Source organism: Trichomonas vaginalis, chromosome III (genome assembly GCF_026262505.1).
Source record: "Trichomonas vaginalis G3 chromosome III, whole genome shotgun sequence".
In the NCBI taxonomy this organism is placed as follows: Eukaryota; Parabasalia; order Trichomonadida; family Trichomonadidae; genus Trichomonas; species Trichomonas vaginalis.
In genome coordinates, this window is record NC_067205.1 from 19,562,952 (window position 1) to 19,590,748 (window position 27,797).

The 27,797-nt window shown below is 34.8% G+C and overlaps 10 protein-coding genes and 3 pseudogenes across 13 annotated transcripts, besides 3 other annotated features; 4 read left to right on the plus strand and 9 right to left on the minus strand.

Moving 5' to 3' along the window:
- Window positions 1–950: 950 nt before the first annotated feature.
- TVAGG3_0731250 (protein of unknown function, DUF4106 family) lies at window positions 951–1,649 on the plus strand (the record flags this gene model as incomplete). Its single annotated transcript, XM_051244533.1, has 1 exon — window positions 951–1,649. The coding sequence occupies one exon, from the start codon at window positions 951–953 to the stop codon at window positions 1,647–1,649; it is 699 nt and encodes a 232-aa protein (XP_051091120.1).
- Window positions 1,650–1,858: 209 nt separating this feature from the next.
- Window positions 1,859–19,205: a mobile genetic element.
- Window positions 6,037–6,390, plus strand: TVAGG3_0731270 (annotated as a pseudogene). The gene has a single exon. A coding segment is annotated over exon 1 (354 nt).
- Window positions 6,856–7,314, minus strand: TVAGG3_0731280 (uncharacterized protein; the record flags this gene model as incomplete). Its single annotated transcript, XM_051244534.1, has 1 exon — window positions 6,856–7,314. One exon carries the CDS (start codon window positions 7,312–7,314, stop codon window positions 6,856–6,858), a length of 459 nt encoding a protein of 152 aa, XP_051091121.1.
- Window positions 7,531–8,223, plus strand: TVAGG3_0731290 (annotated as a pseudogene). Its single transcript has one exon. A coding segment is annotated over exon 1 (693 nt).
- On the minus strand, window positions 8,243–8,653 carry TVAGG3_0731300 (uncharacterized protein; the record flags this gene model as incomplete). The annotated part of the gene is made up of 1 exon (XM_051244535.1): window positions 8,243–8,653. One exon carries the CDS (start codon window positions 8,651–8,653, stop codon window positions 8,243–8,245), a length of 411 nt encoding a protein of 136 aa, XP_051091122.1.
- TVAGG3_0731310 (KilA, N-terminal/APSES-type HTH, DNA-binding family) lies at window positions 8,793–9,543 on the minus strand (the record flags this gene model as incomplete). Its single annotated transcript, XM_051244536.1, has 1 exon — window positions 8,793–9,543. A coding segment is annotated over one exon (751 nt), but the record flags the coding sequence as incomplete, so codon positions are not given.
- Window positions 9,634–10,245, minus strand: TVAGG3_0731320 (organellar and viral DNA polymerase type B; the record flags this gene model as incomplete). The annotated part of the gene is made up of 1 exon (XM_051244537.1): window positions 9,634–10,245. One exon carries the CDS (start codon window positions 10,243–10,245, stop codon window positions 9,634–9,636), a length of 612 nt encoding a protein of 203 aa, XP_051091124.1.
- On the minus strand, window positions 10,901–11,513 carry TVAGG3_0731330 (annotated as a pseudogene). Its single transcript has one exon. A coding segment is annotated over exon 1 (613 nt).
- TVAGG3_0731340 (KilA, N-terminal/APSES-type HTH, DNA-binding family) lies at window positions 11,881–12,339 on the minus strand (the record flags this gene model as incomplete). The annotated part of the gene is made up of 1 exon (XM_051244538.1): window positions 11,881–12,339. A coding segment is annotated over one exon (459 nt), but the record flags the coding sequence as incomplete, so codon positions are not given.
- Window positions 12,775–13,425, minus strand: TVAGG3_0731350 (uncharacterized protein; the record flags this gene model as incomplete). Its single annotated transcript, XM_051244539.1, has 1 exon — window positions 12,775–13,425. The coding sequence occupies one exon, from the start codon at window positions 13,423–13,425 to the stop codon at window positions 12,775–12,777; it is 651 nt and encodes a 216-aa protein (XP_051091126.1).
- On the minus strand, window positions 15,572–15,843 carry TVAGG3_0731360 (uncharacterized protein; the record flags this gene model as incomplete). Its single annotated transcript, XM_051244540.1, has 1 exon — window positions 15,572–15,843. A coding segment is annotated over one exon (272 nt), but the record flags the coding sequence as incomplete, so codon positions are not given.
- TVAGG3_0731370 (uncharacterized protein) lies at window positions 15,942–16,284 on the minus strand (the record flags this gene model as incomplete). The annotated part of the gene is made up of 1 exon (XM_051244541.1): window positions 15,942–16,284. A coding segment is annotated over one exon (343 nt), but the record flags the coding sequence as incomplete, so codon positions are not given.
- Window positions 19,206–23,332: 4,127 nt separating the features above from the next.
- Window positions 23,333–23,369: a mobile genetic element.
- Window positions 23,370–25,190: 1,821 nt separating this feature from the next.
- TVAGG3_0731390 (kinase-related family) lies at window positions 25,191–26,257 on the plus strand (the record flags this gene model as incomplete). The annotated part of the gene is made up of 1 exon (XM_051244542.1): window positions 25,191–26,257. A coding segment is annotated over one exon (1,067 nt), but the record flags the coding sequence as incomplete, so codon positions are not given.
- A 525-nt stretch (window positions 26,258–26,782) lies between these two features.
- Window positions 26,783–27,797: part of a mobile genetic element that runs on past the window's edge.

Consider the following 27,797-nt stretch of genomic DNA (forward strand, 5'->3'; position numbering starts at 1 on the left):
GTGTTGGTTTCCCAGATACTGTTGACTTTAGTGACAGATATAAAGAAGCTATTGGAAAGTTCAAGGATGGAAATACTGACCCGAACCTATTTAGCTTTATGCTCAGCACCAAAAACGGATATAATCTCAAACCTGGAAAATACAAGCTCGCTAAGGGATATGATTTAATAGCATATCATCCAAATGACATGAACGAATTTACTCCGAGATATTTGATGTCAGAGCTAAATGACAATTCAACTTTCGTCATGAAACGCGTAAAAAATAGAGACGGAACGAAAGAACAAAAGCTTATGAATGCGGATGACGTAGATAGGGAAATTGTTAAAAACGGTCTCGGAATATATGAAATGCCAGCAGATGAGGTACAAGAAACTCCACAGGAAGAATAGTTCAGATTACAACCAGACATGGAAGAAATAGTTCAGCAACAACAGCTAGAAGAGCCTGAAGGAAACGAACAAGTCCTTCCTTTGGAAACTAACTTCACAGAACTAGATGAAGATTTGGAACAGCCGAAAATCTTGACCCTCAACAGAGGTATGCGGAGAATATGGAATATTTCCAAGAGTCTAAAAAAAATTCGGCTGACATAGTAGAAGAATATCGAAAAATGTTTGCCGACATACAAAAGACTCCAACACCAGATGAAAATATTCAGCATAGAATGAAAGTACTGAAAGAAAATGTACACAAATACAACAACCCTTTTACTTACGAGCATTTAACGTTCAATCTTCGGATGAACTCGGTGAAAATAAAAGGTTAAATTTCAAGAAAACATATAGAAATGAAACATTGTTTAAAGTTCATTCAGAACCTAACCAAGATGGAAACAAACCTACTTTTGTTTCTGCAGACGATGGAACTACAATGAGATGGGTCATAAAGCTAATCCAGATAGGTGGTTCATAAACTTACAACCACAATTCCAAGAAGTTGTAGACGCAATGGAAGTCAATGGTGAACCAGATATAGCTGGTATTTTCAGCGCGGCTTTAATGCCATTGAAAGATATGAAACATGCAGATATTTTGGACCAGTATGAAATGAACATGGCTGATGGAAATATAACACCTGACGTTCTAAAACATTTATCTCAAAGAACTACACAGAACCATAGAGATGGTATATTTGGTGAAGAGTTTAGAAAGAAAGTTAGGGAGGGCGAAGGAAGAGAACCTATTGTACATGACCTTGCAAACGAAAGTTTACAAAATGTCATAAAAACTTACTTTGCAGACAATGAAATGAGAAGGGATGAATATTTAAGAAAACTCAAATGGACAGTACCAAATGAAATGTTAGTATTGAAAAACATGTTCCTTGACAAAATAAAACCAACTACAGAAATAAACGACGCAAGACTGAAAGATTGGGTAAAAGCTTTCCCATTCACAAAAGATATAGTTGGTAACATGGAAAGAAAACCAGAATGGCTACAAAAACATATATTTGGAAACGAGCTTATTCCATATGGACAGGCACTGTTTGAAGAGCTTGAACCAGAAACTCAGGAAAGAGTCATGCAAACAATACGCAAAGACTCAAATACAGACTATGACAAACTCTTTCTAGGATATAGGTTACCTGAGATGGGCGACCAGAGCCAAAAGCAAAAAGGACATGGGAAATTTGCAACATACTAGATGAACATAATGCAAAGATGCAACAACTTCAAGCAGAGGGCAATGAAGGAAAAAGAAGAGTTAAAAACTCAGTCAGGAAGAAAGTAAAGCTTGGTCCACGTGGGTTCTATTATGACATATAAATCCAACTATTCTATATTTTTACTCATATGAAATGTACGCCGCTCAGAATATAACGCCAACAGTTTTGGATGCCTATGAATGGAAATGTTTCCGAATGGTATAACGAATGCGACAATGCCATTAGAAGGTCAGAAATAGTTCCTGGAACTTACGAATATACAACTGCTGTTTCTTATGGAAATGTAGGTGAGTTTGGAGAAGGTTCTTCAACAACAGTAGATATTGCTTGCGACAGGTTTCATATTATTTCTATTGACAACTCATTCTTATACGTGGAACAAGACATTGAAATTAAAACCTTCTGCCAAGTTGTCTGACAAGAAAGGTTGCAATGGAATTTTCTATGTCGGATACCAATATGCTCCAGAAGTTTTCATGGGATATAAGATATATTCTAACTCTGACTTAGTTCAAACAGTAACATGGGCAAACTATGAATGGTTCGCTTTAGAAAACTCAGTACAACCACAAGCTAGAGAACAAAACAGACCAGTATGCAAACTATTGAGAAAATAAGAAGACTTGACCCTAACGTTCCAGGAGTTTATGTTAACCTTTCTGGACAAACTGCAGCAGCAGTAACCAAAGTAAAACTGAAACTTAGAGTTCCTTTGTCATCTTTCCTCATCTTCAGGTTTTTAAGATACTTGCCAAACTGGGCAGGAAAAATTTCTATCGAACTTACTCCAAGCAAAAATAACTTAGTCATTGCACCAACACAAGACCCATTCACTCTTACAGAAGTAGTGGGAACAAATAAAATGTCATTCGCCGACTTTTGCAAAAACAAAGTTGACTTAGACTTTGGTTTCTCAAACCTCAACACTGAAGTAAACTATTATTTCAATGCTGCTGGAGATGCTTGGGACCCAGTTAAGTTTCACATGCGAAAAATTTGAATGCAAGAGAATAGAAAGCAGACTTGCAGTCTATATGTTGGACCCAGATATTTCAAATGCTTTAGCTGCCAAATATATTGCAGTTCCACTTATGTTCCCTATACACAAATATCTGTCAAAGACTTTGCAGGTGAAGTTGGAAACCAAAGTGCTGACCCAGGTGCAAGAACAGATATTGCTTTAACAACTGCAATGAAACATGCAGATACTATGTTTGTACTGTTCAGACGAACTATAAATGACTATTCTTGTTTCTACAACCCTGGTATTAAATATCATATAAACATAGATGGCAAATACTATCCAAGAGAAGAATATTCTACAGTTGAGGATATGAGGTCATACAACTTGACATTAGATGCTATGAACTTTAACAACAACTTCACAACAACCATTAACCCTGAAATGCAAAGTTCTATTATGCCATATGTGAAAGTATGGACTCATACAGGAGGTCAAAAAACTCAATATACAAATGGAGACCGTTCAAACTTTTGGCTTGGCATTCCATTTGCTGACTCAGAAGACTTTATGGGTGGTATTTCAACTGTTGGTACAGTTCAAATACAATAACTGGTGACAGAGACGGTCCAGATGAACTGAGAGCAAAGAAGTTTACAAAACCAATAGCACTTTTCACGGAAGATGCTCTTTTGAAGATTCGTTCGATGAAACCTGCTGGGGCTCCTCAGATTGGTATAACGACAGCTTCCATCGAGCAGATTTTGCAGCAGGTCAGTAAGTTGTTCTTGAACTGACTTCTCTCCGTCAAATATTGACAGTACGCCAGTTTTGATATAATATTGTATTAAAACTTCCTTTAGAAATATCGGTCAGTTTTGTTGTTATATTTTTGTCTGCTTCAAGAACTTTCACCATTTCAGTTATACCAACTTTCTTTGCTTTATGAAAATATTTTGGTTCAGCAAAGACTGCTATTCTATAACATTTTCCATTGTTTGTATAAAGAACTACTCTGTCAATGTATTTGTATTGTTTGTGTGTGTAAACTTTGTTCTGCTTCAATTCGAAGAGATACTCGAATACGTCCATCTTTTTATTCTAAGTAAAATGTCATTTCCGAAAAATAGAAGCGTAAGTGTTTCAAAAGGTTTAATGGCGGTGGCAGATGTGAAGTTAAATTCACCAACTCAAACAAACAGTCAAAGTGTTGTTGTCAATGTCAAAGAAAGAGATGTTGAAGTGGGGAAACCATACGAAGACCAAGATGGTATAACAATAGTTCCTGTAAAAGAACAACCAACATACCCTGAAGTTAGCAGAGACTTAAGTTCTGTTGCAGATATTCGAAATGACTACCAACAACTTAAAGACAAACTTAAAACTCAGGAGAAGATTTGTCAAGCTTTGGGTATAATGTTAAACTTGGTCGACACAACCCTGTAAAAGTGAACTCATATGTCATCGCACCTCATGAAATTTTGAAAGAACTATTGAAACTTTTGACAGAGGCAGACGATATAAACATCAAAGAAATAGAACCCGACATTGCTTGCTGTGGTGTTTCATACAATGTCATTGACAAGATATACGTTATGAAAGGAGGTGAAACGTTGAACTTAAAATATAGTTTCCCAGACGTCATAAAAATATTTGACGACCACAACATTTCATTAAAGTTTGTTTGCTAAGTAAATGGCAGAAGACATAGTGGTTTATACTATTACGACTAAAAACCCTGAGTCATATAATTCTATAACAACAAACTTACAAAGTCCTCAAGGACGATATTGTAAACTGACCTTAAACACGATGACGACTAAAGCCTGTTTTGCTCTTTTGACACCAAAGACTTTGTTGTTGTGAATGGTAAAAAATACTTCTTTGAAGATACTTACTCAGATATACCACCAACAGGTTTTGTTGACTTATTTAATACTTTAAGGACGAGTGTAACATGTGCTGCAACTAGAGCAGGTTTCATTATGTTTGGATGTCCGACTGAGTTTACTATAAACAATATGAGCTATAATACAAAACTTATATCTGGTTTTTACTACCAACAGTTTCCTATAACAGGAAAAGGTGTCATACAAGGAATGTCTGTTCCATTGACTTTAAGTACACCTATTTTATATATTGTTTCAAACTTAGGTTCAAAGTGCTATTCGAATGTTGACAGAAACTACTATGACAAAAGATACTCATGCGTATAAACAACACTTTCTCTGCTGGTTTGCCTATTGTTCATTCGAATGCAGAGTTTTCAACCTTAGTGAACTCAAACACTTTGGCAAGTATAACATTGACATTAGTTGACGCAAACTTTGTTCCTGTAAAACTTTTATGTCCTATGTATTTGTCAATGACGGCAGAAAGTTTCGAATTGGAAGATGCAACTGTGAAAGTATTGTATTACAAGAACAACTTCAACAACAAATAGCTCAAGAACAACAAATGCAACAAATGGAACAACAAAGTCAAGAATAAAAAAAATATTATTTTTTTTTATTTTTATAAAAATGTACAGAATAGATGTTTCAGATTTTTATGACTTCCAAGCATTCAGAAATATGTGTCCATTTCGAGACTATAACAAAGCAGTCGAGAATTTGAAACGTTTAGTCATTTATGTCGACTCTGCCCCAGAATGTTATGTTATGAAAGAATGGGATGTAGTCTTTAACAAACCTAAAGCGACAATAGTTTCAGAACAAGAATGTAGACAGAAACTTAAGAAAATAAAAGTTGTACAAGTTGGAATGAAGATGTTAGATGCTTGGGATATCTTATTGTCAAAGTTAGAAGATTTTTCAGTTCGTGGTATAAAGTTTTATACACCTTCTCCAAACTTCTATTCTATCTTCACTGGATATAAATATGAACAAGTAGAATGGAAAGAAAATATTATAGAAGCTTGGTTAGACCATGTCAAAGAAATTATATGCAATGGAAACGAAAAGGTTTATGAGTATATCTTATGTTGGTTTGCAAACATCTTACAACATCCAAGTGCTAAAAATGAAACTGCTCTCATTATAATTGGAAAACAAGGAACTGGTAAGAATACTTTCTTTACAGATATTTTGTGCAAACTGTTAGAAGGTTATTCGAACCCTAATATGACAAACTAGAAAACATCTTGCGGTAAATTTAACTCTTCAATGAGAATATGAAACTTATAGTTTGCAATGAACTTCAAAGTATAGATACAACAAAGTTTTAAACTCAGATGCTTTGAAGAGTCTTATAACAGACAAAGTTGGAGTTGTTGAAAGAAAGTATAAAGACCAAAGAGTTTGTGAAAATGTTGCAAACTTCATTATGGTTTCAAACAATGCTGTTCCGATGAAGTTAGAAAGTTCTGACAGAAGATATGTAGTGTCAGAACGTCAGATTCTCATATGCAAGATACTGAATATTTTTGACGCTTTGTCAGAATGTTTGACATCTGACTTTTACAACCACTTGTTCTCATATTTCATGACATTAGATATTTCTAAGTTCAATCCAAGACAAATTCCACATACCGAAGAGAGACAAACATTGTTAGAAGCAAAACAAGAGTGTATATGAACTGTTCATAGATGAAACTGACTTTGTGTCATTAGATGAAAAGTCTTTATATGATGAATATAAAACAATATTGTCAAGAATATGGTTATATGGCAGCTTCTAAACGAACATTCTTGGCAAATGTCAAAAGTCTTTTAGACGTTCAGAATGGTGTATATACAAAGAAAAATTTTTCTGAGTAAATTTTAAAAAAATATTTTTTTATCCGATAAAAGATGACGAAATATATTTCAGTCAACAAATATATGTCAGGACTTAAAGAAGAACTAGAACCATTCACATATTTGAATGTTTACTTCTACCATTTTGAAAAGTCTACATTTGACAAAGTTTGGAACATCGAACCAGTTAAGTTTGCTGTCGTGACTAAAAACGGTGCGAAATTTGAAGACTTAGACATAGAAGGTTGTTAGCAGTCAAAAAAATTTTGACAGAAGTTCTCAAACCTTAAAGAAGGCAAAGCATACAAACTTGTATACCTTATGAACCAAAGAAAGCAGACGACTATGAATATTATGAGTCTAAGATAGTTGAAGTTCAAGGTAAATTGGGTAAAAAGATTTTAGAGTCTAAGCCAGTGTTTGCTCCTAAAGAGGAAGAGAACATTGACATTGACCCAGAAATGTTCTAAAAATAAAATTTTATTTTTACATGTCAAATTTCTTCTTCTCTGGCTCTGGTTCTTTCTTCTCTTCTTCTACTTTCTTTTCTTTCTTTTCTTTCTTTTCTCTCTTCTTCTTCTTTTCTGGTGGAGTTATGTCAAATTTCTCAGAACCATATTTATGTAAAAGTTCTTTGTCCTTTAATAGCTCTTCTATTCTGTTTTCTATTTCATCTTCAAGAACAGCGCATGTGCCTTCTTTGCATTCTAAGAACTTTTGTTGGACTTCATCTTTCCAATCGGCGTCATCTCTGTCAACAAGTCTGTCATTGACAAACTTAAAGACTTCTCTGCCTAATGTTTTATGGTTCTTGTCATATTCCCAGAAACAGAACTTTAGAACAAATTCACCTTTCTTGTTTACACTATGTAAGATTTTATGGTCGACAGATGTTTTAGAGTCGAAAAGCTTGTCTCGAATATAGATAGCGAAATCGCTAGACATTTTCAAAAAGATAAAAATTTTAATTTTTCTAAAAATATGTTAGAAAAAAAGTTTGCTGACATTGACAAGAAATTTGAGAATGTTTTAAACAAGAACAAGAGGAAGTTAGAAAATGCTCAGATAAAGCCTATACATGACAAGTTCCTATTTGCTCAGAATGGTATAACAGGTCTAATCGCACCACCTGGGTCGGGCAAGACTTTCACTTATCTTAAAATGGCTGCACAACAACAAGAACTAGATGAGAAGAACCCATTCTATGAGTTAGTTGTTATTTGTTCGACTTCTGGTCAATTTGACCAAACCGTCAATTCGTTCAAAGATATTATAAAGAAGTCTAAGTTAGTATGTATAAAAGACTCTGAGTTGTTAGATTGGATAAAGAAGTACCAAAGAAGAGTTTTGAAGTACAATGCTATAAATGAGTATATAAATTCTAAGTTAAAGACCCAAATGAGGAAATGCAGAGAATATTAGAGAAGAAACACTTCAGAAACAAACAGAAAGAGATAGAATACATTCGAAGAAATTGCAATCTTACGATTGAAGACTTACCCTCACAGATGTCTTCTTATCTTAGATGATTTCGCCTCTCATCCTTTGTTAAAGAACAGAGAACAAGATATGTGTCGAATTCTTAAGAAGCTCAGACACTTCAACATCTCTGTTGTCATTTGTGTACAGACAGCAAAGAGTTTAAGTAAGGATGTAAAGAGAATACTGACTGACATAATACTTTTCCCTGGATTGTCCGAAGACGATTTCATGGAACTTATGAAAGAGTCCATGGCAGGTAAGTTTGACAGACATGAACTATGGGAGAAGTATAAAGTCATACAAGACCCTCATACTTCTTTCAGAATTCACATCTACGCGAACAAAGTTCAAATTGTAAAAAGTCAAGCTTGAAAAATATAAGTGTTTAGTCTTAGTCTGTTGTGGTGCTGGGTCTGTCGGTTCTTCTGGCTTTGGGGCTGTCGGTTGGTGGTACGTCGGACATTCGTTTGTGTCCTGTCGGAAGGAAGAACTTTTCCAGTTGTCGGGAAAATTTTTTCCAGTTGTCGGGAAAAATTTTTTCTGTTGGAAGGAAAAACTTTTTCTGAAGGTCGGCCAAAAAGTTCTCAATTTTCGAAAATTTGAATGGTTTACGGACGAACAACAGGAAATTTTTTTCCAGTTGTCGGGAAATTTTTTTCCAGTTGTTGGGAAATTTTTTTCTTGTCGGATGGAAGAACTTGGAATGTCGGAAGGAAGGACTCGGAATGTCGGAAGGAAGAACTTGGAATGTTGGAAGGAAGGACTCGGAATGCCAGAAGGATTTGACAAGCCAATTTACCATCTAGAGCTACCTGAGCCATCTGAAGTCAAGACCAAAAATAAATGGTTCATTTACTCTGCTTGTTTGAAGTTGTCAAAATACTCTGTTATTTTTTCCTTTAACAATGGCAAATCTTCTTTGAAGGTAAGAATTGTACAACCTTTAATATCATAGTGTGTTTGAGGTAACGTATCTTGAACTATTTGTTTCACATCTTCATTTGGGGTCATTGAAATCGGTAAGTTTTCGCGATAGAACCAATTTCTGTCAGATTTGTAAATCTTAGCAAGGTCGTAAAAGCTTTTGTTGTTTCTTCTGACTAAATGCAACATAACCATATCTTTATCTTCTTCATTTTCCATCTCTTCAGTATAAATCATATACTTATAGTTCTTTTCCTTTCCTTTTGGTACCGAACGTGGTATTCTTTTCTGAATGCTTTTGTCTTTTGCTTCAAGCTTGTTTTCCATCTCTTCACGTTCTTGTCTGTGAAGTTCGTCAAGAAGTCTGTAAATATTCCAAGCATAACGAGGCGAAGCCCACATTGCAACAGCATTTACAAGAAGTCTATGTACATACCAACCTCTCAAACCATTTGGCAATTTTTCACGATTTTCATAGAGTTTTGGCGACTGGGGTTTCCCTCCCACTCGCTGTTCTTCACTGTTTTCAGAAAAAAGTATGTCTCGCTGTGCTTCGCTCAAAAGTTCTTGTGTGCTTTGGTTCCTAAACCAGTCTTTAGGAAGCTTAGTATCTGGAGCAAAACATGCTGTCAAAATACTTTGCATTTGGTACATATCGTCTTTGACCGAACGAATGAGACGGAGTTGTTTGTTAAACTGAACCCACTCATATTCTTCATTTATATCTTCATGGACTATAACTGTTGTTGTGTTCTCTGTTGTTGACATATCTGTCTTTACATACAAAATAAAAAAATAAATAAAAATAAAACTAACTTTATTTTTTCTATCTTTCACAAAAGACCAAAAATAAACGCTTTACATGTATTTTTCAGCAACTTCGTCAAATAATTTTATAGCTTTATCTATCTCATCTACTTCAAACGTTTCTTTACCTTTCGTGGGAGCACCATATATTTTCTCAAACTTTTCAAGTAGTTCTGTTTCTGCAGCTCTCATATCGTTAACGAACACAACCTTGACTCTATTGACTGTATTGTCATATCTTTGAGTTATATTATATGTTCTTCCTATCTTATATCTTTTTGTATTGAAGTCCTTCGGTTTCTGAACGATGTAAAGTAAGCCTTCACTGCAACGTTCTGAGTCGAACGAACCATATGTTATGAAGTTATATCCAACAACTGGGTCTAACCATAACAAAACTATTGGTATAAGACTTTTGTCTATAAGATATGCTCTTGTTCCATGAAATGCTACTGATATCATAAGCTCAGGATTTCTTGTCAAAATTTTCTGAGTTGAAGCAATTCCAACCCAATGCCATGTTTTCTTTCCAGATGGAGATATAATGTCTGACAAAGAATATTTGTTGTATTTCTTTGAGTATCTTACGTTTAAATCACCAATTCTAACCAATTTAGTGTTATTGTCTATCTTTTTAACTGTTTCAAACTCAGTGTTTGTCATATATGTTCTTACATACAAAATAAAAAAAATATTTTATAAAAAACTAACTTTATTTTTTCTATCTTAAGGAAATTCATGAATTTTGGTCATTTTTCAGCAAAAAATAATGTTTAGGTGAAGAGGTGAGATTTCACCTGTTTTTTCACCTCTTTTTTCACCTCATTTCTACCCCAGTTATTTTATAAACGTTTCACATGGTAAACGTTATTTTTTAAATTTTGTGAAAACTCAACGGTTTGACACAAGCCATATGCCATTTTACTCAGAATTTTGTTGCTGAATTCAATAAAAATAATGTTTAGGTGAAGAGGTGAGATTTCACCCGTTTTCTCACCTCTTTTCTCACCTCTTTTTTCACAAGCGTTTTACATGAATTGTACGATGTATATTTGAAATCCTGAACAATTTCGTAGCTTCTATTTCTTCTGTCAGTATGTCAAAAGTTTTCACAATGCCGAATGTTTCTTTATATTTCTTCTTGACATCAGATAGAAGGAAATCGTCAGCTGTTGGATAGTTTTTGTTCAGAAATGTCAACATGTCCATTTTATCTTCTGCTGGTTTCTCTGCTTCTTTCTTTAAATCTGCATAGTCGTTTCGCATACGTTCTATCTCTTTGACGGAGTAGTTATATTTCCTCATTGCTGCTTTACATTTAGAACATTGTGGGTTCATTTTTGCATTGTACATTGAAATAAAACCTGCAAGTACAACTAAGGCGTCAATGGTTTTCTTTAACTCAAAAGTTGCTGGTTTTATCTGTTCGTTCCATACTTTACCTCTTTTATCTTTATCTCTTATCTGCCATACACATTTTGCAACTAACGAAACAAAGTTGTCGTAGGTCTTAAATTCTTCAGATTTGTATATGTCAGAAACATTTTTATATACCATATCGCAATCTTTGTCCATGACTTTGTGGTTGCAATGAAATCCAAAAACTCATAGTTTACCTTACGTATGAACTTCTTGGTTTCTACTGAGTCAGTTGGTTTCACTTCTATTTCATCGAATTCTGGAATAGTAAGCTTTTGTTGTTGTATTTCAGGAAGTTTAGGTAGATGGTCAATAATATCCTGCATTTCATAAAGATATTCTTCATTTGTTTCATCTTTCGCACTACAGTCTAAATCTCCTTGGAGAAGTTCTTGCTTTATCTTCTGGATTTCTGTTTCGAAAGTATATGAAGAAGGAATGAAGCTTTTCATCTCTACTAACATAGATGTTGGGTTCATGACTAACGAGTTTGGTGCTGTTGTTGCTAACATGTTCTTACAATAAAAATAAAAAAAATATTTTATAAAAAACTAAAATATATTTTTTATCTTAAGGAAATTCATGAAAATTCAACAGGTGAGAAAACAGGTGAGAAAACGGGTGAAATCTCACCTCTTCACCTAAACATTATTTTTGTCGAAAAAAATGGTTCATTTACTCACAATATTTTTGTACAAAACAACCCCAAGCTTTTAACCTCTCTTCTGCAGCTTCTAATGCTATCTTAGCGAGTTCATATTCTCTAAATTCTCTCTTTAAATCTTCTTGTTCCCATTGGTCTAGTTCGTATGGCGAGTCTCTATAACCAGAACATATCTCACGTTCATGTTCTATTTGTTTTTCATGCATTTTTCTAACTTCTTCTTCGAACAAAGGTTTTGCATTCTCTACTGTATCTTCAAGTTCTTCTTCATCTAATTTCTCATGAACTTTCTTGTCTATGGAGTCCATAATTTTTCCAACTGCTATGCAATATTTTGGAGAAGCCCACATTGCTATATAGTTTACAAGTCTTGGGTCTACATACATTCCTCTAACCTGTTTGATTTCATCAGGAATTCCTGCATGAATTTTGTATAAAAAGCAACCCGCTGTTTTCCGCGGGTTGGTATATTCTTCACAAAATGCCTCAAAATACTCTTCCCAGGACTTATTTTCCAACAACCTTCTAAAGTCTTTCCTAAACTGCTGACACATCTTTGTTGCATTTATATAACCATCCTTGTCTCTACGTAAGACTTCAATACCGTTGTAAGTGCCTTTTGTGAATGTTTCGCCATTAGATTTGTTCGTGAACGTTTTTGCTTCGACTGTCATACTGTTCTTACAATAAAAATAAAAAATATTTTTGGCTTAACCGTCGGACATTCGTTTGTGGCTTAACCGTCGGACCACAACGATAAAAATCTCGACAAAACATATACGATGAAGAAGTCTTGACAAAACATTTACGATGAAGTCTTAACAAAAAATATACGATGAAATCTATTTCCTGTGTTGTTGTCAAAATGTCATGTTGTCACACTTTTTCAAAAAGATGTTAGTTGACCGAGTGACCGAGTGACCGAGTGACCTGGTCGCCTAAAATATATTTTTTTCTATCTTAAGGAAATTCATGAAAATTCACCTGTTGAATTTTGTATAAAAAGCAACCCGCTGTTTTCCGCGGGTTGGTATATTCTTCACAAAATGCTTGTTTTGAGGTCGAGCCATTTTTGGCTCCACCGTATTTTTTCAACCAAAATATATTTTTCAATACTTTTTCAGCACTTTTCCGTAGTTATATATGAAAGACAATTCGAGATAAAAGTCATAGTACAGTGGAATAATATGCTGCACACCATTTGTTGTGAACCAAACTTGAAAGTCAGAGAAACTGTTACTAGGTGGTTCGTAGAATTTAGAAGCAAAGTCATAAAAGTCCTTACCGATACAAAGAAAACTGTTGTTGCTTGAACTGAAACTTGCATGACATATAACATTTTGAGGGTCAAACACGTTTTTATAAACTGTCAAATCTGTTGGTGGGCGTATAAATTTAAACGGACCGTCAGGTGGTAATGGTTCGTTCTGGTTTAGTAACCGAAGAAATTGCGCCCAAGAACGTTTGTCTACTTCCCAAAATAAAAACTGTGTACTTCTTCGAGGGTTAATTTCAATCCTTTGAAATGAAACTGTGGAGTTCATCTTGTCATATTCTAGTTTCAGATAGTATGTTCCATTTAGTAAAGAGTCGTATTTTTCTTGAAATTCCCAGTAGTATTTGTTTATTTGAGTTTGAAAGTCATTTAGAGTTTTCTCAAGACTTTCGTCTGAACGAACTGTAAAGATTCTCATTTCGTCAAATTTGTCTATTAGACCATCAGAACCTTCATATTGCCCATGAAAATATACTGCGAACATAAATGCGTTAGTTCTATTTGAAAACAAAACTCTTCTAAATCCTATTGCCTTTGCATCTGAAGGACTTTGAAGCCAACGAATTGGAAAGTCAAACCTGTAAGTACGGGATGAAATTTCTTCATCTGAAAGATTTCTACCAGCGTTTGTGAAGATATAGTCTAACGGTTTTGTATCTGCTACTTTTGTTCTTTGTTTTTCAACCTGAAACATTTAATATATGTAAAAATATACTGTTTTAAAAAATGTTTTTACTTCATGCAATGTTTTACTTCATGCAACGTTTTACTTCATGCAATGTTTAACTATTTCACCATCTTCTTTAACACCCCAATACTTACGCTTGGAGAGGACATGAACTTCGGTGAAAATTTTGTCCAATTTGAATTGACCCATCTTTTCACCGACCATGCCCATTTCAATGAGTTTGTTGTACCCTTCTTCGTTCGTCATGAGTGCGTCAATGTTCTCATAGTAAACCACAACTTTCGATTTGACTTCGGAGAAGAATTTGTTGTAGTTGTCAAGGACTGCTTTTGCGAACTGAGGGTAAGACCAATGTTCGACAATAGGTTTTAATGTGGTTACTAAGCCACTTTGACCTTGAGTGAATTCGTACTTCAAAACAAAAGGAGAAAACCTTTCAACAAAGTTGTCGACCTTCTCATAATGTTTACTCTTCATCTCTTGAGGTTTCTTAATGGAATATCCCCATGTCGAATTCATAAGCAATTTGAGTGTCATTGCAAGTTTGGGGTTTGAAGCTTTCCTAATATCATACAGTTGTTGTATGACTTTTCCAACTGTATAGTTCCTTCCCGAGAACTCACCATCTTCGTTTGGAATTCCAGTCGGGATATATTGGACGAACCTCATGTATGCAGCGTTAAGGTCGACATAGTATATCTTTTCATATGAGTCGAACTTGTCGCAACCAATTGGTCCAGTTTGTGGAAATTCAAGTGAGTCTCTTATCTTCTGAGAAACTTCTCCTGTTATCTCATAAACATCGTCGAAGCAACCTGTTTCATATAAAACCTTCTGACCTAACTCAGATGCTCTCCAATACAATTTGACGTCAATTGGATTTCTCAATGGAAGTTTGTTTATAGCATCTTGAAGTTCTTGCAACCTCATTGGAAGTTCTTCTGGTTCAGGTTGGTATCCGAACAATCCAACTCCTTTTGGAATTGTGTACTTCTTTTGTACTAGAACTTTGTCTGGAACAACTTTTGGTCTTGCTAACAATGAAAAGTTTGTTTCGTCTTTTGGTACAAAAGTTTCTGTCAGCTTGTCATCTGGAATTGGTTCCAACAAACCTTTCTCGAAAAGAATGTTTACAGCTCTGACAATGTTACACTTACCTTTTCCGAACAATGGGTTTGTAAACTTTCGACATCGAACTGAAGTGGTTGTGGACAATTGCAATCTTCAACCATGGTAAATTGAACTCAACAACATAGTCGTCATGTGAAGAACCTTTAGCTGTAGGTATGCTGACTCGGATATTGACATTTGCCAACGGTGCAATTTTTGCCAATTGACCTCTGAGAATGTACCTTGTCTTCACACATGACTCAAGATACTTCATCTTCTCTTCTGTAACAAGACCAGAGTTCCTGAGACATGTGAGAATACAAGGTTCATTGACAATTGTTTCAATTGAATTGTAAATTCCATACCTTGTCAAGTCAATGTCAGACTTATTTATGAACGGGAAGTATCCAGCATGTTGTCTGACTGCTTGAGGGTTAGGTTGGTACCATTCGAACTTGACACTTGCAATTCCTTCAATTGCATTCAAAATGTCTGAGTCGGAGTCAACCATTTGTTCTCTCTTTGTAGTCTTGAAAGCGTCAAGAAGCATTGCAGCTGTTGTGACATGCCATGTGCATAGTAAATGTGACCATCCAAATCTGTTATAGTTAGTCTGAGATTGTATCCTTTCTTTTTCCATCTTGTATGGCAGCAAGTACACCATGAAGCCTTCTTTGTTCTTTCCTTCGTCAAAGTTTACTGTAAAGGTTCGACCAGATGTAATTTGACTTCTAACTTCACGATACTTTTCATATGCATATCTGTTCTTTCCATGGGAGCATGTGTGTCTTCACCTTTTCCTTTTTTCCTTCTCAAAGGATGCAATTGTTCGTCATGTTTCCAGTAGAATCTGGCAAAGCCGTCGTGTCCTTCAACTTGAGGTTCACTAACATCGAAAGGTATATCCATAAGACGCTCTTCTTCTAACCTCTCTAATCTGTTTGGATAATTTGCGCGTGCTGTTTCCAAGTCCATTTCATAGCGAAGACCAGACAGTTTGTCATAGACTTTTATGGGTCTTCCCTTCCTATATTTAAACTTCTTTGAAACTCTCCAACCATATCTTTCTAACTCTGCTTTTATTCTAGCAGACCTTCTATCCATTCTATACGGGGGCATTTTTATAAAAATAAAAAAATATTTTTTTCTTTACTTTACATAACCACCTGCTGCCATAAGTCTTTGACGCCAACCCATACCAGCTAATGAAGGTTGACTTGGTTTAGTTTGGAAACTAAACTTTGGTTTTGGTTTATCTTCAGTTTTTGGTTTCTCTTCTTCTATCGGTTTTTCGTCACTTTTCGGTTCCTCTGACTTTACCTCACCTGCAGGAACAGTTGTGTCGTCAACATCTTCATAAATATCATATGCCATTTGTTTTTGTTTTCCTTTCAACTTTTTGTGTTTGTTGTAAAGTTTAGAATATTTCGACTCTAAGTCAATGAGATGTTCTATAATGAACTGTTGGTCAGTGAAGTAAACTTTTCCATCTGTTGTCTCGAAAGCTCCTTCAGACTTCAATATTTTATTTGTGAGAGTCTGTTTCTTTTTTGAGATACTTGCCGTTCCATTTCTATGAAAAGTGACTTTGTAGTTAGGGTTTGTATTTCCAGACCTGGCACTTTCTATTATTGAATTTTTCTCTTCATCTGTAAGTTCTTTGACAGGTTTTGACAATGGTTCTGAACTTTTTGTTTGTGGTGTCAAATCTACCGTTTTCAACTTCTTCGGTCATTTCATCTCAGTAAAAATTTTTTTGTTTTGTTTTCAACTGGTTGTTTAGGTTTTTTAAGTCGGTCTAAAACTTCCTGAGGTTTAGGAAGAACTTGACAAACACCGTGGTTGTGTAACTGCTGGAAGCCGACAAATCCATCTTGAACCCATTTGTCTCAATGCTGTATTGTTCATTTCATCTCAGTAAAAAACTTTACATTCCCCACGTTTGAGGGTTGAGGTTGGTTATTGTTTACCCATTGTTGTGCATGTTATATCCTCTGTTAAAGAATCTTTCACCTTGGTCCATGTAGTGTCCTGCTTGTTATAGTAGTCATTTGCTTTGTTATAGTAGTTTCCTGCTTGTCTGGAAACATTGTCCATCCATCCTTGAACTTTTCCTCTTGTTTCAGGATTTGGAATAAGATTTGCTGCATCTCGTGCGCTACATCCCAACCTTTCTGTACAGTTTGTATAATAGGTTGTGCTTTCTCTTTCAGTATACCTAAAGTACTCAAAATCTTCCTTCCAACTCCAAATACACCTCTGGCTATTGTTCCCACTGCGGGTAAAAATCTGGATGCAACTCCTGCTAATGCGCCAAATAAACCATTTCTTATAGGGTAAAAATGACGAATCCAAACAAGGGACCCCTATGTTTCTAAAGCGACAAAGAAAAGCACTCATGATAAAAATCTTTAGTTCAACACCAAATGCTTGGTTTATGGATATCTTGGAAAACATTCGAGGTATAGAGAAGACGGACCACCATACTGGCTAATATTTGTTGGTCCAAAACACAAGATACTGTGAAGCCATACCAATGGTCCAAAATATTTTAGATGTGAAACTGCTTTGACAATATTCGTTGACAAATACCATCCAACAAAACTGACATCTGACTGTGAAAGTTCTTTCAAATCAGACGATATTAAAAACTATGCGTTCAAAAAATGTAAACCAATATTTCATTGTCGACCAAAACCATTCTGCTCTTGGTGTCATTGACAGTTGTATTAAAAATCTTAAGAGACTTAAATCAACCACAAGGTGGTGAGGTAGATGAAATGTCATATGACGACAAATACAGACACTTCTCCATGGCAAAGATGAGACAAGTTAAATATTTACAATAGCGTAAACAAAAAGGTTTGGAAACCACTCCCCCGAAGAAATGAAAAACAACCCCGACTTAGAGAAAGACTATATATTTAATAGTTTAGTCAAAAGAGACAAACAAGAAAGAATGCCAGGCTTCAAACTTAAGAAAGGTGACAAAGTAAAAATAGAAATACCTAAACGCGACCCATATGAAAATACTATTGACTATGACAACAATGGGAACTCGACAGGTACTCGCATTCGTGTTCGTAAAAATAGAAGAAAGTTACAAGAGAATATTATGAAGTTTTAGGCAAACATGGCAAAATGTACACACTGCAAGCAGGAAGATAAAACTACTATTGTCAGACCTTCGTTTCAAACTTGTCAAAGTTCAAGGTGGTTATACTTTCAAAGACAGTTCCTAACAAATATAAGACAACTGCTGACGAATATGCTAAAGAAGTTGAAAATGACGACTAAGCAATTCTATACCATGCGTAAACTGTCATGTAAGGTGGCATGTATTCTTTACTCTGTTTCCCGTTGTTTCTGTATATCCTGTAATGCGATGTGTATGGCTTCCTCCTCCCTGAGTGTCATCCCAGTAACAATTTATAGCAAACTTAACGTCGTCTTTAACATCATATCCTTTACCTTTTGTCATTCCTGTCCAATCCCAATATCTATGCTTTTGCCAACCTGCTTCAGCTGTAGTTAAATTTATGTAATGACTGTGTGCAGGTAGGTTTTCACCTGAAATCGTTTTTACTTCCACCTGTTTCCTTTGAAGAGTTTGCACAATACAAAAAACCTGTCGACTATTTGAGTCCAAGTTCCAAAACCAAGTACTACTTCTGGTCTGGTAGAGTTCATTGACGTATAAATAGAACCTATAGGATATACTGTTTGAAGTATTTCTGTCTTTAATGTTTGAAGCTCTGTTTTGTCTGCTTTTTTATATAACTTTTCTTCAAGTTCATTTACGTCAGAGATGCTATGTCTATGATATTTTTGTGGGTATGTTCCTTCTGTCCATGCGAAAATACGTTCTTTTGTTGCATCTACATATCCTTTTATCCATGTCGAGTCTGCTTTTGTATTCCTTAACTCTGTAACACCTTTCTCAAGCTCTTTCAACTGTTGTCCATCTTCCATTAACCTCTGGTATGACTTGAAACCGTTTGTGCCAACATATCTACAGTTTCTTTGTCGGCTTTAAGGTCTAAACATCCTGAAACCCACCCTGTATTGGCTTTACCTTCTAAAATCTTCGATGTCCGTTCATGGTACCATTCAACCCTTTTTATAATTTCATTGTCTTTTTCATCCACATATTCCTTATCTGCCTTCTTCACTAACCCACTAGCCAGATATGCTAACTCATCGTCAACATACTCTTTGTCAGCTTTCTTTTCAACATCCTCTTTTGTTGCATATGTTGCATCTGCTCTGTCATGTTCTTCTTGAACTTTTTCAATGACATACTCTTTGTCAGCTTTGTTGTCAATATCTGCTTTCAAAAGAAGTTCATCTATAGGTTTCTCGTTTAAAGTTCCTTTTGTTGGATTTATACAAACAGTATGGTTCTTGTTGTCTTGAAACAGAAACTCATCTGTCATTGGGTTTATCGTCAGTTTTAAGTTTCCTTCTTTCAATGACTCAGATATCTTAGAATAGTTTGAAAAGTTTGTTGTGTTCTTATTTAGAGCTTGTACAATGAGTTGTCGGTTGTGTTGTATTTCTCTCATAGACGCTGTTTCATTTGACATTTTTATTCTAGATAAAAAATGCTTCCAATAGAAAAAGAAAATTCAAGAGTTGCTACAACTAAACCATTAGATGAACTTTTTACTAATGTCGGTCAAAAGTTTGAGACAGAGACCGTAAAGCATGAAGGCTATCGTTTTGACTACCCATTAAGATGGCTAAGAGACCCATCTGTCACAAAGCTATTGGCTTTCGTAGAATGAAGTTTGTGTCTGTAGAAGATAAAAGTTTTCCATTTATTGTAAGGTTTCATATAGATTATATATCTGAAGGGAAACGAAAAATGTGGGAAGAAATTGAGCTAATACAAGTTGACCTTTCATCTTCTCTACAGACTGCGTTAAAAAATATAGAAGATAAAATAAATTCATGTTATGCAAAATATGCTGATGAATATGCAAATACCGAGAGCACACTTTATGTGAGAATTGTATATGACAAACAAAATTCACAAGTGTCATTTCAAATCTACGAAGACAATCCAAAGAAAGACGAACAAATATATACAGAATTCACTGCAATGTCATGGTATATTTGCAAAGAATGTTAAATCAGAAAGTCGAACTTCCTTTAGCAAATATTTACAGTCGATATGCAAGAGATGAACCATATTTATTTAAAGATGTTTTCGACCCAGCTGCTATTATTGTTCATGCTCATTTTCTGGCGCCCAAAAACTCTTTCTTATGCTTGGCAAATGACTTTTACGAAAAACCTACAAAGCTATATGAACCACCCAAGTGGAAGTATTTCAGACTTTCAAGTATAGATGTTTACTACAGATGAAGAAAGAGAATAATTCCATTAATACCATGCGTTTTACTTAGAACTTAGTTTCATATACAACTACTATCGAACGGTAAAAATATAATTTTTAATACGGTTGAGGTGTTGGATTTGGTTGCCAACAGACTGTGTGCAGGTTCAGGCTGTTGTATAACAGGAGCTGTTCTTCTGGTTCAGGGTCTTTAGGTATAATACCAACAAACTGACCTACCCTTTTACCAATATTTTTGACTCCGTTCCAAATTCCTCTTCCTACGGTTTTTATTCCATTCCATATACCTCTTCCAACATTTTCGAAAGAAGTTTCCTATCTTACTGAAGAAACCCATTTTACTATATGTAAAAATCTAATGTCCGCCTAGTCTCTTACGTTCCTGTTGAGTTCCATAGCATTCTTTAACTGGAGCTCATACATTCTGTTTCTCCTCTGGTAGAAAACATATTCTGGGTCAACTCCTGTGTTCGCGTCATCTGCATAAAGTTGTTTATATCCCACTTCAGGGTTTGTATAAAACTCTTTCCATCTCATATTTGCATACCATGGTGGCAAACCTAACGCAGCGTCATTTGACATGGCAGTTTGCATTTGTACATCTGTTGGCACTTGACCATAGTTTGCCATTGCAGTTGTATTCTAACTTCATTTGGAATATTCTCTGGTTTGGTGTCCAGGTTGCTGTGCATTCGCTAAGTTCTGTGCGTCCATTTAATATTAGATAAAAATATCTCTTACGAGTACATATGCTGAACATTTGCTGGTATTGGTTCATCTTCATATTCTCTGTACCTTTCTGCCACGTCAAATAAGTAAATGACACAATGGAAAAAACCTAAAACAAGTAGTCCTATTTCAAACCACATTTACTTACTAGTAAAATTTCTTTGTTATGACACTTTCTCCAGTTTATAGGACCTCTCTCATATTCTATCTTATCGTATCTAAACTCATAGTCATGTATGTCCTCTAACCATCTCATGACACTTTCCAAACCACTTTTATCGGATGTAAAGTAAAAGCATGGATGTTATGAAAACGTCTAAAGTTTCTAAAGAGTCTCTCAAAGTCCAGTCTACTTGGTATTGAAAATCCCATGTGTTATAGAACGGCGGGTCCACTATAAAGAAAACATTTTCCTTGTCTTTATATTTTTCATACAACTCTGTCCAATGACATCTCACAAACTCTATACCCTCAATATATTTTTCTATGTTCTCTTTGAAAACATTTGTATAGTTAAGATATAAAACTTTTGACATAAGTGTTCAATGTCATGAACTCTTATAGCACCACTATTATAATAGTCTAGCAGATATACTATCCCAGTCAATATACTCTGCCTTTTCAAAACCTCTCTGACAGTATTTTTCTTATCTAATGGTATACGTTCCATCTTACCTATAGGTATCTTTTCTTTTAACTCTTTCAATATTTTGTTTGTGTCTGGTATATGTTTGAGACGGTTCATATAGTTGTCGAAGTCATTGCATATAATCTTTGAGTCAGGAAATATTGTATGGCACAGATGGGATATATAGAAACTTCCACCGAACAAATCTACAAATGTTAGACCATTCGGTAGTTTCTTAAGTTCTCTCAATAGAATATCTTACATCTACTCTTATTTCCAAAGAAGGGTAACGGTGGTTTTGTAAAATACATTTTATATATATAATAAAAATGTTTTTTTTCCTGAAAAGTGACAGATGTTTATTGTGACTTCTTCGTAAAGACTTTGTTATGACTTCTTCGTAAAGACTTTGTTGAGATTTCTTCGTAAATGAGTGTAAATGACCCAAAAATATATTTTAGGTGAAGAGGTGAGATTTCACCTCTTTTTTCACCTCATTTCTCACCTCTTGAATTTTCATGAATTTCTTCGTAAAGACTTTGTTAAGACTTCTTCATCTAATTTCTCATGAACTTTCTTGTCTATGTTTTGTCAAGATTTCATCGTAAAGACTTTGTTGAGATTTCTTCGTAAATGACCCTAGTAGTATATTTTTGGTGTAAATTTCATGAAAATTCAAGAGGGTGAAAAATTAGGTGAAAAAACAGGTGAAATCTCACCTCTTCACCTAAACATTATTTTTGGTGTAAAATTCATGAAAATTCAAGAGGGTGAAAAATTAGGTGAAAAAACAGGTGAAATCTCACCTCTTCACCTAAACATTATTTTTGTCTGATTTTACGAAGAAGTCTTGACAAAACATTTACGAAGAAGTCTTGACAAAACATTTACGAAGAAGTCTTGACAAAACATTTACGAAGAAGTCTTGACAAAACATGAAAACATATATAATTTGTGAAAAGTGAAACATTATATAATGTTTTCGACCAAGAAGACTAACAATTTTCCGAATAAAAACTTCATTTATACTAAACATCTTCGGGGCTAGAGGGCACGAAGTGCCTGGAAGCCCCACTGCCTTTTTTTTTTTTTTTTTTTTTTTGATTGTTATGATCATACTAAAAAACCAGCTTTCTCAATATGGTTTACACCTTTTTAGATACGGTTTTTATGTATTCTAGCTGCTTGATAGTTAATTCATATAAAAATGATCGAGCATATATTATATGCTATTGAAGTACAATGTAATGGATTAGCATTTAAATCACTAAGTCTCAACTTGATGAAATATTCAAGATTATTTGAGATTGTAAATATCCATTTTCTTCAAAGAATTATAATTGTTATAATATAAGGAACCTATTTATGTTATTATTTATATATGTTATCATATAATAGCTAATATCTCATTATTAAATCTATTTCAATTTTTTGAACTAATCATACCTCCCAGATCGCACACATATGGGGACAATATCTTTCCTACTTTTAGCCCTAAAGATTTAAGGTTTACACCTTTTTGCCCGGTTTACACCTTTTTCTCCTGACTATATTTATGAAAATTGTAGGAACTTCGGAAGATTTTTCATACTAGGCTCAATGCCTATTTAAAATTGAGATTTAGACCAAGAATATGCACATTGGGGCTCATAAATGGGCATTTATTAGACTAAATTTTTAAATTATGAAATAAAATCAATTTAATTTCAAATTTTTCTTGTTCAAAAGAGTTTCCATGACTAGTAGAAATAGACTATGCTTCACTAATACTATTATAAATTATTACAAATTTCTCATATGATTGTCATAGTGTCACTTTTAGTTTACATCAAAATCTTCTCAAGAAGATTTTTAAAATCCGAAACATAAAATTGTAATAAACAGAAATTCATCAAAAGTGACAGCTCTCAATTTTTTGACATTTGTAAATTCTAAATTGAATGAGAAAAATGAAATAATACTAAGCATAATACAATATTCTAGATTTAATTATAATTAGGAAAAAGTTAGTTTTGAGAGTACTTTTCATAGGCATATAGAATGAAATCTTCTGAAAAATAATATCACATAAACTCATATTATTTTCTAATATATAACTATTTTATATAAAAATCAAATTCAATGATCTTAAAAGCGAAGGATAAACCTCAAAATTTACGAATATAATGAGTGGGAATATAATGCTTATCTATCATAAAACCATATGAAATATCAATTTTTGCTTTACGCCTAATTTTTGACGACAATTAGCAAAAAATGTTAAATGTTAACACTCAGTCCATTTGAATATGAAAAATAAAATTGACTTTGATTAAATGTTTTTATTTATCATGCAATTTTCTTGCGACCAAAGATTTGAATAAAATTTCAAAAAATAAGATAGCTTAAAAAATAATATACGGTAGTGTTTACTAATAGATGAATAGTATATAAATTCTATTAAAATGGATTTGATCCAAAAAAATATATAAAATTTGATCATAAATAAAATTGTTTTAAATTACTTCTTCATTTAAATTATTCAATTTCAAAAAAAAAAAAAAAAAAAAGGGTATTGGGGCCTCCAGGCACTTCGTGCCCTCTAGCCCCTGAAGATGTTTAGTATGCAATGAGGTATAAAATGAGGTTTTTTTGGGTGTTGTCGGGCTTCCAGGCACTTCGTGCCTTCTAGCCCTTAAAATTTTTGAAAGTCGTTGCTGTTGACTTTTCGGTAGAGGACTCAAAATAGTATAACTATGTCCGGACAAGTAAGGGTCTATCGTCGCTACAGTAAAGTTACGGGCGTTCAAGGAAGTATACTTTGAGAGACTCTTTAGAAACTTTAGACGTTTTACATAACCATCCATGTTTTTACTTTACATCCGATAAAAGTGGTTTGGAAACCGTTATGAGATGGTTAGAGGACATACATGACTGTGAGTTTTAGATACGATAAGATAGAATATGAGAGAGGTCCTATAAACCGGAGAAAGTGTCATATAAACATCTGTCAAAAGCCTCTTTTTTACTTCACTTAAAATGCCACGTAAGATACGTAAGAATATACGTAAGAGGAAGAGAGCATTGAAACATCCAATAGTAAGACTAACACCACAACAACAGTTGCAACAACAAATGCTGAATGACCCCACTATGTTGCAACAAATGTCAAGCAATCCTATGCTTTTAAACCGAGTTTTTGGTGCACAGAGTGGAGGTTTAAGAGCGGCACTTTTAGCGAAAATGGCAGGCTATGGTGGAGCTGCAGACGGAACAGCCTATAACCCTCAAAGTCAAATGAATTTGAGTTCACTCAAAAATCAAATATCAGATGTCAAAAAGTCAAACATAGACATACAGAAGCAAATAAGTGAAAACGAAAAGAAACTAGAATATGACAGACACACAAAGAAACTCAATGAGTTAAACGTAGAGAAAAAGAAGAAAGAAGAACAACTGAAAGAACTAAGTACAGAGGAATATGCGAAAAAAGTGTCAGAAAAAGCAGCAGAAGTAGCAAAAATGGAACAAGATGTCATAAATTTGAAAAACCATACTACTCAATATAAAGTACTGAAAGATGAAGAGATAAAACAAAAAGTCCTGAAGACATATATGGATAGCGATGAGTATAAAAAAGAAGTTGAAGCAAATGTAAAGGCAGAAAAACTTTTACAGTTGCAAAACCAAACCGTACAGTATGAAAACTTAGCACAAGAAAGTAAAAATGACGACGCGGCTATGCAAAAGGCAATGAAAAGCGCAGAATATATAAAAGCTAACAATGACTGGTTAGATGCCCAAGCCAACGCCAAAGCAGCCCAACTTATAGGGTCAATAAGGACAAAAATACAAGCGGATGAAGACAGTTCAAATGAAGCTTTAACAAATGCTGACTTTAAGAACGCCTTCGAAGCTCTTCATAGTAAGGTGAAACTAGTGAACGACTTCTCATCTGGAAAGAAAATGAAGTCTGAAGGTTTCGACAACGAGTTAAAAGAAGTAGCACAAAATATGACGAAAATAACAGATGCAGCAACGAGACAGGCAGTTCAAAGTGCCTATGACGCCGTTAGAGCAACTGTTGTGGAAAGTCAAGAAAAAGAGTTACAACAGACCAAAACAGACCTAGTAAATGCTTTCTTAAAAACGAAAAGTCAGGTAGGACATTACGCTGCAGATGGAACATATGTGCCAGCTGGTGGAACATATATACCAGCTGGTGGAACTTATATACTAGCTAGTGGAACCTATATACCACCAAACCCTCCAAGAGAAGCACCTGCACCAGGACTACCTAAAACATTTACATCGTCACATGGACACAGACACAAGCATGCACCAAAACCAACACAACAACCAACAGTTCAAAATCCAGCACAACAACAACAACCAGCACAACAACCACCTCCACAACCAGCACAACAACCAACAGTTCAAAACACTGCACAACAACAACCACAAACAGAGCAAGGACATAAAAGAAGTAGAGAACAAGGAAACCAAGAATTCTTAAAAATGCTTAAAGAAGACTATGGTTACCCAGATACTCTTGACTTTAGTGACAGATATAAAGAAGCTATTAGAAAGTTCAAGGAAGGAAATACTGACCCGAACCTATTTAGCTTTATGGCTCAGCACCAAATGGGATATAATTTCAAACCTGGAAAATACAAGCTCGCTAAGGGATATGATTTAATAGCATATCATCCAAATGACATGAACGAATTTACTCCGAGATATTTGGTGTCAGAGCTAAATGACAATTCAACTCTCTTCATGAAACGCGTAAAAAATAGAGACGGAACGAAAGAAGAAAGGTTTATGAGTCCGGATGACTTAGATAGGGAATTGTTGAAAACGGTCTCGGAATATATGAAATGCCAGCAGATGAGGTACAAGAAACTCCACAGGAAGAAGTTCAGATACAACCAGACATGGAAGAAATAGTTCAGCAACAACAGCTAGAAGAGCCTGAAGGAAACGAACAAGTCCCTCCTTTGGAAACTAACTTCACAGAACTAGATGAAGATTTGGAACAGCCGAAAAATCTTGACCCTCAACAAGAGTATGAGGTGAATATGGAATCTTTCCAAGAGTCTAAAAAAAATTCGGCTGACATAGTAGAAGAATATCGAAAAATGTTTGCCGACATACAAAAGACTCCAACACCAGATGAAAATATTCAGCATAGAATGGAAGTACTGAAAGAAAATGTACGCAAATACAACAACCCTTTTTACTTACGACCATACAACGTTCAATCTTTGGATGAACTCGGTGAAAATAAAAGGTTAAATTTCAACAAAACATATAGAAATGAAACATTGTTTAAAGTTCATTCAGAACCTAACCAAGATGGAAACAAACCTACTTTTGTTTCTGCAGACTATGGAACTACAATGAGATGGGGTCATAAAGCTAATCCGGATAGGTGGTTCATAAACTTACAACCTCAATTCCAAGAAGTTGTAGACGCAATGGAAGTGAATGGTGAACCAGATATAGCTGGTATTTTAAGCGCGGCTTTAATGCCATTGAAAGATATGAAAGATGCAGATATTTTGGACCAGTATGAAATGAACATGGCTGATGGAAATATAACACCTGACGTTCTAAAACATTTATCTCAAAGAACTACACAGAACCATAGAGATGGTATATTTGGTGAAGAGTTTAGAAAGAAAGTTAGGGAGGGAGAAGGAAGAGAACCTATTGTACATGACCTTGCAAACGAAAGTTTGCAAAATGTCATAAAAACTTACTTTGCAGACAATGAACTGAGAAGGGATGAATATTTAAGAAAACTCAAATGGACAGTACCAAATGAAATGTTAGTATTGAAAAACATGTTCCTTGACAAAATAAAACCAACTACAGAAATAAATGACCCAAGCCTGAAACGTTGGGTAAAAGCTTTCCCATTCACAAAAGATATTGTTGGTAACATGGAAAGAAAACCAGAATGGCTACAAAAACATATATTTGGAAACGAGCTTATTCCATATGGACAGGCACTGTTTGAAGAGCTTGAACCGGAAACTCAGGAAAGAGTCATGCAAACAATACGCGAAGACTCAAATACAAACTATGACAAAATCTTTCTAGGATATAGGTTACCTGAGATGGGCGACCAGAGCCCAAAGGCAAAAAGGACATGGGAAATTTACAACATACTAGGTGAACATGAGGCAAAGATGCAACAACTTGAAGCAGAGGGCAAGTTACCAAAAGCGACACCAAAGAAGAAGAGAAGAGTAGAACAAAGTGAAAGTAGTGAAGAAGTAACTTCATCTAGTGAAAGTAGTGGCAATGAAGGAAAAAGAAGAGTTAAAAACTCAGTCAGGAAGAAAGTAAAGC